At 38.5% G+C, this 12,490-nt stretch overlaps 1 protein-coding gene across 1 annotated transcript in view; it reads left to right on the top strand.

The window, feature by feature from the left end:
• The window catches only part of LOC150077332 (uncharacterized), a 308,602-nt gene that overhangs the window by 50,545 nt on the left and 245,567 nt on the right, over nucleotides 1-12,490 (top strand). Inside the window, exon 3 of the mRNA XM_090385859.1 lies at nucleotides 1,827-1,928. Within this exon, the coding sequence (XP_090241985.1) occupies nucleotides 1,827-1,928 (102 nt within the window). The remainder of the gene's footprint in view (nucleotides 1-1,826; nucleotides 1,929-12,490) is intronic.

Here is a 12,490-nt window from a genome sequence, read left to right as displayed (position 1 = left end):
TGTCTAAGTATGGTATGGTGTTGTCCAACTCTAGCTCGATGGTGAATTTTATGAAAGGCGACAGAATTGAGGTGGTCTAAGATTCGGTCACCTGAATTTCTGCAGATAACCACGAACACATCGTCCACTTAGCAACACCGTAAGATATTGGGATCTGGTACATTTGTAAATGCACGACTCTCTAATTCCTCCATCGCGATGTTTGCTGTGACCGAACTAACTGGGGAACCCATGGCTGTGCCGTGTACTTGTTGGTAAATGGAGTCGTTGAACATGATTGCACCACCTGTTAAGCAGTCTGAGGGCGGTGGAGATATCGTCTGGTGTTAGTGTCTTTGCACATGGGATGGAGGCGAAAAGTGAAACGACATCAAATGATATCTCCACAGCCCTCAGACTGTGCTTAACAGGCGGTGCAATCGTGTTCAACGACTCCATTTACCAACAAGTACACGGCACGGCCATGGGTTCCCCAGTTAGTTCGGTCACGGCAAACATCGCGATGGAGGAATTAGTCTTGCATTTACAAATGTACCAGATCCCATTACCTTTTGGTGTCGCTACGTGGACGATGTGTTCGTGGTTATCCCCAGAAATTCAGGTGACCGAATCTTAGACCACCCTGTCGCCTTTCATAAAATTCACCATCGAGCTAGAGTCGGACACCACCATACCATACTTAGACACCCTTGTCCGGCATGAGGGCACGCGCTTGAAGACAACTGTCCATCGTAAACCAATGTGTGCTGGCCAATTTACCAACTTCCGGTCAGCACACGCGCGTAACCATCTTCTTGCCACTGCACGAACCTTGCTAACTCGTGCCTGGACACACTCTAGCTCTGTAAATGAGAGGCGCACCGAAATTGTTAAAGTCAAGGCGGATCTCACGAGGTGTGGCTATCCCATCAATACCCTTGACAAGTGTGACCTACAGAAACATCCAAGGTAATGACTCAACCGCAAGTGCCTTTATCCCATACTACCCAAACCTATCACAACAGGTTTGTAGAGTCTTAAAATCACATGGGATAAAATGCGTACAACTCCCAGGCAGAAAATTACGATCCCTCATCTCTAAGGTAAAAACACCTGTCCCCACCTTACTACTAAGCGGATTGGTCTACCACATCTCTTGCCGTGACTGCACTTGCTGCTATATCGGGGAAACTGGGAGACGGCTCAAAAAACGCCTTTCTGAACACAAAAGAGCAATTCGCTTAGCAGATGTGGAGCACTCATCTATTGCCGAACACGTTTGGGCAACCCACCACGACATTGACCCAAATTGCGATGTCGTGATTGTGGATAAGTCCCGCCACTATTGCCGAGGCGCCTGGTTGGAATCGTTGAACATCAAATGCTCTAATATCTCAGTCAACAGGAACAGTGGATGTCAAGTCCACCCTATCTTCGAAACAGCAATCCTGACTATTAACAAACGCTGGCAACGTCCGCACGCATTACAGCCACAGGCTTCAACATCCAACAGTTAATCACACACTTCACGTACAAGATTGGAAGTACACGCCCTCATTCTCCATTCTTAACTGTCAGTTTAACTGAGGAAGGTTGACAAAACAATCGAAAGCTTTTTGTTTGTATGTATCTAATGTAATAGATACATACATAATAGATACATTATTAAACTTGTCAAAATCTATTTTTGTATCCGTTTTCGCTCTGTGTTACAGTAATTTTAGTTTCATAATGATTCCAGAGCGCACAGGCCTCTTTAATCATATAAGGAGAAAGTGATTAAAGATTTTCATAATTTTAATAAAAAAAATTAATTTACCTTTATATGTTTGTCTGTTTGGCTAAAGGGACTTGAATATGGAAGATATCTGCAGCAGATTGTGCAAACGCTGGAAGAAGATAAGGACTTTGCAAGGAAGTTAGAAAACATAAGTGCTGAACAAATAAAGGTAAGTGTTTGTATTTTTTTTCTTTCTCCCTACACGTTTTAATATAAAAGGTTGGATTGAAATGTTCGAGGATTGAATTTGTTAAAAATATATAAACATAACATTAAAAAAAATAATTTTATATTGTAGCGTAGAAGCTCAGAATTTGTTATGGCAGGTGACATTTCTGTTGTAATTCACAAATGTTTGGTTTTATCTGTTTTTTTATTTTAATCATTTCTTAGAATGTCACTTTTTCAAAAGTTACCTGCAAAATTTATTTTTCGTTAAATCAACCTTGGCAACTGTAGAAATGATTATTGGCGTATACACTGAAAATGTTTTATTAGTAGATAGGATATTTGAATGACACAAGTGCTTCAAATATGGATGCGATATCATGGACAGTGTGCCAAATGTGGAGATCTTGCATGTGATCAAATGACAAACTTGTCTTCCAAATCAAGGCTTTATTTTCACTGATTATCGATAAGAATTAAATTCTTGTTAATGATCAGCTCTCTCTCTCTCTCAGGTCGGAAGCTCTCCATTGGAATATTATACTGTTGGTATTGACCAAGGATAGACATACTAACTTATGTGGACAGATTTACTACTGTAGGTGGTCTTATGTTGGGTAAAGTTAGTTATAATTGGTGAAGTAGTACTGTTTCTTGTAATTAGTGAATATCTGCCATACCGTTTCTTTTACCTGGCATATATAATATTCTGATGTTAAATTTATGTAATTCTAGAGACCATTTTGTTATTCTCAATTTTCTCCAATGTTATAAATGATGGAGGTGTTTGGTTTGATCATACAAAGATTGCTTGTCCCAAGTATCTCATCCTTCCCAGAGGGAAAATAATAGCCAAAGTATTGGTGAATATCCCTTTTCAGTACTTACGTAGTTTCTTGCTATGTGCACCATGGGTCTAAATCCTCTTACTCCTCCTTCTCCTCCCACCTCTTGTCTAGTGATAGCAATGATAGCATTGTACCGAGATGTTGCAGCTCAAATAGAAATTTGTCAGTTCTTGGATGCATTGAATACAATGCATATGTAAGCTTAATTTTGTAAGGCTTGCTATTCTCTGGCTCCTTATATAAATCTTCTTTCCATATCCATTTCTGTCAGAGGTCTAGTACAGTGGTGTGCAAACTATGGGGTGTTCACCCCCAGAGGGATCACGGGATAAATTAAAGGGGTCACGGCAATTTTTAAATAAAATTAGTTATTGTGTACATTAAAAAAGCTGTTGTTAAAATTACTGTTTTCAATACTGTAGGTGTAAAGACCTTACTATTCAAACGAAGTCTGAGATACGATGAACCCTACTCCACCCTTTATTTTTTAGGCTGGTTTCACATGTGATGCAGGCTTTCTTACTTATTTATTGTCCTTGTGGGTAATATGCCATACTGCTTGCTGGCTATGGACACACAGAAACAGCTGACTAGTATGACTTCTCAGTACTTTTGCTTGATGTTTGTGGAGCAATCGGGTACGGGACATGATACTGCCACGGGGGATGTCTTTGTGTGTGCACGATGCAAGGAGTGCAAGGAAATTAGGCGACAACTCAGCGTTGTTATGGGCCTATATGAGACCTTGAAGGACAGGGTGGATGCCCTCGAAGGAAATAAATTGAGGGCCCATCAAGCTCTCAGCTGCCCACATCAACGCCAGAGCTTGCACTTGGTCATCTTGCAACACAGAGGCAGCCCCCAAGGCAGAATGCGCTGGTCCCACAGGAACTAGTAGTTGTTGGTGACTCTATTGTCAGGGAAACGGGGAACATGCTTTGTAAAAAGGATAGGTGGAACAGGACCAGGGTATGTCTGCCAGGGGCAAAGGTTGATGACGTTGTAGAGCGGATATCATCTTGTCATTGCGGTACAAGTAAACACATGGGTTGTGTTAGGGTAGCTAAGAATAGAAACAGGTGCATGTATACTTGCGTGTACACCAATGCTAGGAGTTTAGTAAATAAATTTGATGAATTTGAGGTATTGCTCAAAACATCAAAGGCAGATATTGTTGGGATATCAGAGACGTGGTGTCACACAGATATAAGGAATGCAGAACTGGAATTTGGGGAGTACAAGTCTACAGAAAGGATAGAAAGGGAGGAGGGGTTATGCTATTAGTTAAAAAACACATAAAATCCAAGGAAGTGAAGCCAGTCGACATCGATGGACAGGCTAGTGTCGAGTCAGTTTGGTGTGACATAAGCATAGGTAAATCAAAATTGAGAGTAGGAGTGTGCTATAGGCCTAATGACTCTGATGATTATAATAAGATACTGTACAGGGAAATAGAATGGGCCAGTAAATCAGAGAGTCTTATAATGGGGGATTTTAATTTCCCAGATATTGACTGGAATTTGTTTGTTGGTCACTCACACACTAGCAAGGCTTTTGTGGATTTATTGGATGATTGTTTTCTACACCAGCATGTTCGGGAGGCAACTAGAGGGAGTAATACTCTTGATCTGATTATCAGTAGTGATTCTTCATGCATTAAGAATCTGCAGATAAAGGAACCACTAGGTGGCAGTGATCACAGTTTGCTGAAGTGGGATTTACTCAAGGAGGTAACTACCATCAGAGGTAAAGGGAAGGGTTTTTGTTTCGTAAAGGCGACTATGATGGTCTGAGACAGTATTTAAATTCTATACAGTGGGACCAACTGATGATGTTACCAACAGCAAATTCAAAATGGGAAGCATTCAAGGAACTAATCTTGGAAGCTACCAGGCTTTACATACCAACCAAGAAATATTGTTCAAGGTTCAGGCCTAAATGGTTGTCAGATGAACTAATGAGATATATGGCAGAGAAGAAAAATGCATGGGATACATACAAATTAATGGGTGACATGGAAGCCTATGATAGATATAAGTTGGTATGTAACCAAGTCACAAAGGAGATTAGGCAGGCAAAGGCAGATTATGAGAAATCCTTGGCAAAGGATGCAAAGAAAAACAGAAAAGAGTTCTTTACCTATTTAAACTCAAGAAGGAAAGGGATGAATCAGATTGGTCCACTGGATATTGATGGTTCAACAGTTGAGGATCCTGCTCAGGTGGCTAACAATCTAAACGAGTATTTTGCATCTACATTCACACATGAGGAGTTATTCAGGAAGGGGAATGTCGTAGGTGAAGTAAACATTGGCAGTGAGCTAGATGATTTTCTAATAACTGAGAGGAAAGTGGAGGAGAAATTGTTGAGGATAAACATAAAAAAGGCACCCGGGGTGGATGGGATCTATCCAGTTATATTAAAGGAGGCAGCAAAGGAAGTAAGCAAACCCCTAGCCATAATTATGAGAGCTTCTTTGGACTCAGGGGAGGTACCCATAGACTGGAGATATGCAAATGTAACCCCAATTCACAAAGGAGGATCAAAGGCTGACACAAGTAATTATAGACCTGTTAGTTTAACTTTGGTTCCAGGAAAATTAATGGAGGCACTGGTTAAAGAAGCACTGCAGGATCATCTGGACAAGAATTCAGTTATAGCTCAGACACAGCATGGTTTTGTTAAGGGCAGGTCTTGTCTGACCAATTTGATTGGATACTATGATGTAGTCACAAAAGAACTGGATGCAGGGAATAACTTTGATATTATATATTTGGATCTTAGAAAGGCTTTTGATACTGTTGCGCATGGAAGACTGCTGCACAAATTGGAGCAGTGTGGCATTGGAGGCAAATTGCTGCTATGGATAAAGGGATGGTTGAGTGGCAGAAGACAGAGAGTGGTAATCAATGGACACTGCTCAACGTGGACTAATGTTATTAGTGGAGTTCCTCAGGGTTCAGTGTTGGGTCCATTGTTGTTTTCTGTATTTATAAATGATATTGATGATGGTATATCAAGCTTAATGTCCAAGTTTGCAGACGATACAAAGGTTGGCAATGTTGTTAAGGACACTACTGATGCTATGCTGCTGCAACAGGGTCTGGAAAGGTTGAGCAGATGGGCTGAGAGGTGGCAAATGAAGTTTAACATTGACAAATGTAAAGTACTACATATGGGAAACAGTAACCCCAGATCAACGTATCAACTCTGTGGTACTACGCTGACAGTGGTAGAGAATGAAAAGGACCTGGGGGTAATTGTGCAGGCAGATATGAAGTTCTCTGAGCAGTGCCGACGAGCTGCAAGAGTAGCTCATGGTGTCTTGTCAATGATATACAGGAATTTTTCTAGCAGGGACAGGGATGTGATTATTCTCTTGTATAAGGCATTGGTCAGGCCACACCTTGAGTACTGTATACAGGTCTGGAGGCCTCATTTCAAGAAGGATGTAGAGCTGCTGGAACGAGTACAGAGAAGGGCAACAAGATTAGTGAATGGAACAAAGGGTTGCTCTTCCGAAGAAAGGCTTAAGTTTTGCAAATTATAGAGTCTGGAGACTAGGCATCGGCGAGGTGATCTGATAGAGGTGTATAAGGCTTTGAATGGCTTGAGCATGCTCAATGCCGATGGGATTATTCCTCTTACTCAGAATAATCACCTGAGAGGGCATAAATTCAAATTGAGGAAGGACGGATGTCGGATAGATGTGCGGAAATTTGCCTTTAGCCAGCGGGCAGTTGGTTTGTGGAATAGACTTCCATCACTTGTTGTTGAATTTGATAGCCTAAACAAATTTAAGGCTCAGCTGGACAGGTATCTCGAACGAACGGAGGGGTGAAATGGGAGTAGTGGTTGTGTTTTTTCTTTTTTTTTTTTTTTTTTTTTGGTCGATGCTGAATAAGCTTGCTTTCTTGCATCATATGCCTCTGCTAATGCTAATGCTACTTCTCCATTGCTGATCCTTAATCCCTTTAGCTCTTAATTCGTGCTTCCTACAGCAAAAATTTCTGAAATTGCCTAAAGGCCAGAGGTGAAAATATATGGTTGCAGTAAATAGCAAGTCTGTTGCATGCTTGCTTTATTCTGCTTCGTAATTCAGTGCTTTTTCGTCAACTTGGATGTGTTTCTCATTCTTCTGCTACTTTTTATGTTATCATTGTTTTTAAGAAGAAAAAAAATATATATTTTATATTTTACCGTGGGCAGTTGGGTAATCAGAACAAAACAGTCGAGGAGTGACAAGAATAATGTTGCTACAGTTACTTCAAAAGCTGAAAGAAATGTATCACGTGAAAATTTGGACACTAACATTATTTCAAGTGTAGTGCACCACCAATTTCTGGTAGAGAGCCATCATATTCCAAATTAAAGAGAATAGAAAATATCAGGAATTTATGAATACTGCTTTATTTGCAGTGTTGTTGATGATGAGCAACATCCTTTGTGCGTAATATGTTACAAAAACCTGGCTAACGAAAGCATGAAATCTGTTAAATGATAAAGACACTTACATACGAAACATCCAGAGAACAAAAAATACTGAATCCTTTTCAAATGAAACACCGACGCCATACAAGGTCTGAAATCTTTCATGAAGAAACATGGCAGTTCCTTGTAAAGCTTTAAGAGCATTGTTTGAAGTTTCATATTTAAAAGGAAAACATTTGAAATCACATATTATTGCTGAATGTTTTGTTCTCCCTGTTGCTATAAAAATGATTTCAATTATGCAAAAGTACAGCAACGATTTAAATACCATTCCTCTATCCAGAGACACAGTCTTGCAGCGAATTACAACTATCGCAGACAACAAAAAATTCAGTTTATTATGTCAATTGAGAGAAAGTCCAATTTGTGCAATACAGCTAGATTAATTCTTAACCCAGTGTTTCCCAAACTTTGTTTTGCTTACAGACCCCTTTTGGCTTTGAAAAATAATCATGGATCCACATATCCTAGCTAATATGGGGTGTCCAGACGATAGGTATCCAAAATTAAAAATTATATCTCAGAATTGATTTATTATGTTTATAATCTACCTTTTTCAGACTGACACTAAACATAACTGAATAATAAATTGTCACTATTTGAGTATATGGTCAATCATACCTCATAGGCCACTAGTGTGAAAGATGGTGTTGTTTTTCATCTCACTAAGTAATTTAAAGTTGGGAGTGATTGTAGACAACTTAATTCTCATGTAGGGTGCAACATCCAGTCTGCAACAATATTTAGATTTTGTTTAAAAAAATAAATAAAATTCAAAGTAGCCATTATCAGTAGCCATCATTCAAAGTAGTCATTACAGAAATTATCCACGGATCCCAAGGGATCCGTGGATAATTTCTGGGGCTAGAGCTAGTAGATTTATATTTATTTAAAACGAATGCTGCATTACAATTAGCAGTAAATGTCTGTCTGTTTAGGTAATGGGAGGCGAAGTTAGGAAGGTAATTAGGATAGCAATAGACACTCTTGCCTTTGTATTGCACTAATAGCTCAGTGTTGAAAAATTATAGGGGTTGGAAAATAAAAAGAATATGACTGAAGAATATAAAGCTGGTGCTCAGGTAATCCAGGAGTGCAAGTTCCCGTCCACCTTAGTTAAGAGGTTATCTCTCTATATCTACTGAAAACTTATGTTTATGTCTACTCTTATCCTACAATTAAAACTAAAGTTTTTATCTTTTAAAAATAAAAATAAAAATTAATAATTAAAATTAGTGGGCAACTGGCAGATATATGTGAAACAGTATCTCTTCAGGATGCCACACCATTTTGCTATTGCAGCAGATTGTGCTGAAATAGTCCATATATGCTTAACATTTCAGTAGTCTCCTATATATATAATTTTTGTGTATTGAGGCCAAAAAATATATATTAAAATTGAAAAGGATTTATCTAATGTACAGGAAACTGTGGCATCTATGTTAAGTTACCTTTATTTTTAAGCTGTTAATAAATGCTGGTAGTTAGAAATTTACAATTACTAATGGAGAAAAAAAAAAATTATAAAGTCACTGCAAGGACTTACCAAACTGCACGCGGCTGACGGAACCCACAAAGTGAGAGAGTTAGTTTGAGATTGCTGACTATAATTTTTTTTCCTTATTTTTTTCCCCTTGATTAGTAATTGTAAATTTCTAAATACCAGCATTTATTAACAGCTTAAAAGTAAAGGTAACTTAACATAGCTGCCACAGTTTCCTGTACATAAGATAAATCCTTTTCAATTTTTATATATGTTTTTTGGCCTCAATACACAAATTATATGTACAGGAGACTATTGAAACGTTGATGGCTGCATATATGGATCATTTCAGCATAATCCACTGAAATAGTGAAACGGTGTGGCCTACCGAAGAGATACAGTTTCACATGTATCTGCCAGTTACCCACTAATTTTAATTATTAAATTTTAATTATTAATTTTTATTTTTATTTTAAGGTTAAGAGTAGGCATAAACATAAGATTTCGGTAGATATAAAGAGACAACCTCTTCCAAATGCAGAAACCTACCTAGTCCAAGGCCATTACTAACACGGATGGGAATTTGCCGTCCAAGCTTTATATTCTTCAGTCATATTCTTTTTACTTTCCTACCCCTATAATTTTTCAACACTGAGCTATTATTGCAATACAAGGGCAGGAGTGTCTATTGCTATCCTAATTACCTTCGTAACTTCGCCATTTCGTAACATTTTACTACTAATCGTAACACAGCATTCATTTTACACACACACACACACACACACACACACACACACACACACACACACACACACACACACAGCTGTTTAATGAAAGTGTATCACCCCTTAAAATTGTAATTGTCGTCCGAATAACGTAAGTATATGGCAATATTTCTTACAGATTCCATCAGATAAGATTGACACGCGTAGGTGATGACGTAATATTGCATCAGCTGTTACTTTCAGCTATATAAGCATGCTCTGCAAGAGTTGCAGTCATTCCTTGCTTGTCAGGATGGCAAGTTATGTGCAGTTGATGCCACGAAGAAAGAGTGCTATTGTTGCTTTACGTGAGGAAGGATGTCCTTCCCATCATATTGCTTATAGAGTGTCTTGTAATCAGTCGACAGTGAGTAGATTTCTTTCCAAACTCAAGAATACTGGTTCGGCTGATAGGAAAAAAGGAACCGGACACAAACAAGTCTCTACGCCAAAACAGGACCATGTTTTGAAGTGCTTATGCCTTAAAAGCCATAAAGCTTCTTCGTCTGAGCTGAAAAGAGAATGGGAAGAACATACAGAAGAGGTAGCAAGTGCAGTAACAGTCAGAAGACGTCTCTTCAAAAATTGACTTGTAGCCCATCGTCCTTAGAAGCCCCTCCTCACACAAAATACTAAAAAGGCCCGATTAATTTGGTGTAAGGAGCGTGTCAAATGGACCCTCGAGCAGTGGAAGTCAGTTGTTATTTTCTCGAATGAGAAGAAATTCAACCTGCATGGCTCTGATGGGAGACAAATGATTCGCCATAGACGTGGTGAAGAACACCCTCCAGATGTATGGTGTCTATTGTGAAACTCCCTACCAGCCAAATGATATCGGAGTGCATTTCGTATCTCAGAGTAGGTCACCTGCAGTTTATAAGAGGTTCCATAAATGCCAGTGGATACCTGGCTAATATTGGAAGGCAAATTGCTGCCAACCATTAGAGACCATTTCAACCTGTCAAGTAACTGCATTTTTCAGGACGACTCTGCTCCTTGTGATCGGGTGAAAAGTGTAAGTAGGTACTTCTGTAGTTACTTTAGCTTCATTTCTGCCTTAGAGGTTCGACAGTAATGTGTTTACATTTGTTACAGGTGAAAAAAAAATGGTTGGAAGAACGGTCCATTACAACTCTTAGCTGGCCAGGAAACAGCCCGGACCTGAATCCTATAGAGAACTCTTGGCATCGTGTGGAATCTGCAGTTGCCAGAAAGAAACCAAAGACCCTTCGTTGAACTTCAGGAAGCTGTAATTTGTGTTTGGAACCACAAACTATCAGTTGGTTATCTTCAGAAATTGATCTTGTCAATGCCTCGACAGTGTGCTGCTGTCATCAGGCTCAGAGACAATTGAGCTAAATATTAGTTAGTACCTGGTGAACTTTTCATTTTGTTTTTCATTTAAAATGATAAACTGACACAATTTGAGGGTTTCTGATAACATTTCAGCAATAATTGTAGTGTTTACCAAAACTGTTGTATGAAGGCTGCAAAAGCTCATTTTGGAATATTTTGAGAGCACCTGTCAAATATTACTTAGCTTTGCCTTAACTATTAATAAATCTTTTATTTTTATTTCTATTTGTGATACTAGTCATTAATGTAACATACCATTGCGAAAAAGGGTTAGAAATGTGAAAAGCCTAGTAAACATGGGTCCTTAAGTGAATCGTTTTCGAGATATTGCACATTGCTTCATTTTTTGATTTAATTACAGTCAGACTCTGTTTAACAAACTTCTTTATAGTAGGGTTACCAGATCTGGAGTTCAAAAGCTAGGACAAAATGGGAAAAAACTAGGACATTTTTAGTTTTAAAAACTAGGATATTTTAAAAATTATATATATTACTGAAAGATTATATTTTTTTAGTAATAAATTTGTTTACAATAAATAAATACAGAATAAATAAATACATACAACAGAATAAATAAAAATGCATGGTTTTAATTTAATCTGTTGTATTGACCAACATCTCCCCATTATGATATCATATCATAAGGGGGGGAGCGTGGTGACCAGGTTTTTGAGTGTTTTTGAAGTGAAACTTCTTTAGGCATGCTCCAGGCAGTTTTCAGATGGGAGTAACTTGCATTTGTGGATTGACAAACAACAAAAGTAGCCCTAGGTATATGCATTACAGGCATTCTGAATAGCCAACTATATCATGCTAGGCTAAATGCCCCGGCTCTCGTGTCTTCACTGAAGTTAAGCAGCATTAGGTCCGGTTAGTAATTGGGAGGGTGACCACCTGGGAATACCTGGTGTAGTTGACTTTTTGCCTTCCTTTTTTTTTTAATTGGTAAGGTAATAAAGTGTAAATCTGTTACATTTTAAATCTGTTAAAGTTACATTTTTACTTTTATAGCTAGTGGATAATATTCCTCCTATTTCTGTTTATTAGAATTGGCATTAATAGAATTAAAATTCAATTCACAATGACTGGCACTTACTACATGTTGTATAGTGAACAGTATTTTGTTGTGGAGTGTCCTTCGTAAAGCGGGGGTCCACTGTAATGAGCAATTGTAAGACGTATAGCGCATGTACACGTGCAATGTGTCTGTGGATTGACAAAAATTGCCAAGAATATGCGACACAATGATTCATCCCCCCACCATTGTACCACTCTTTACCAGGTGTGAGCAACACATGACCCAATAAGTACCCCTACTGATTTGCATCATGCTATTTCTTTCATCATTCTCCACCGTATTTAATAAAAAAAAATTCTACGGAAAAAAATTTATAATTCCACATGTCGAAGACTAATAGTGTGTGTTATGAGGCATATAGAGCACAGATATAACCATACAATGCGACCACTGAAACCACGTCCATTGAGTACAAAGGAGAGATTTAAGCTATTTCAATCGTGGAAGAAATTACAGCATGCGATGGAGTTGAACAGAGAAGCTGGAGTAGGTCCATCCACATCTTCAGAGTCTTAATCTCCCCAGAAATGTTAGAAGTGAATT

This window comes from Mastigoproctus giganteus, chromosome 12 (genome assembly GCF_048544385.1).
Source record: "Mastigoproctus giganteus isolate SK-2022 chromosome 12, ASM4854438v1, whole genome shotgun sequence".
NCBI lineage: Eukaryota > Metazoa > Arthropoda > Arachnida > Uropygi > Thelyphonidae > Mastigoproctus > Mastigoproctus giganteus.
The sequence above is the reverse complement of the archived record's forward strand: the minus strand, read 5'-3'. Positions and strand labels throughout refer to the sequence as shown.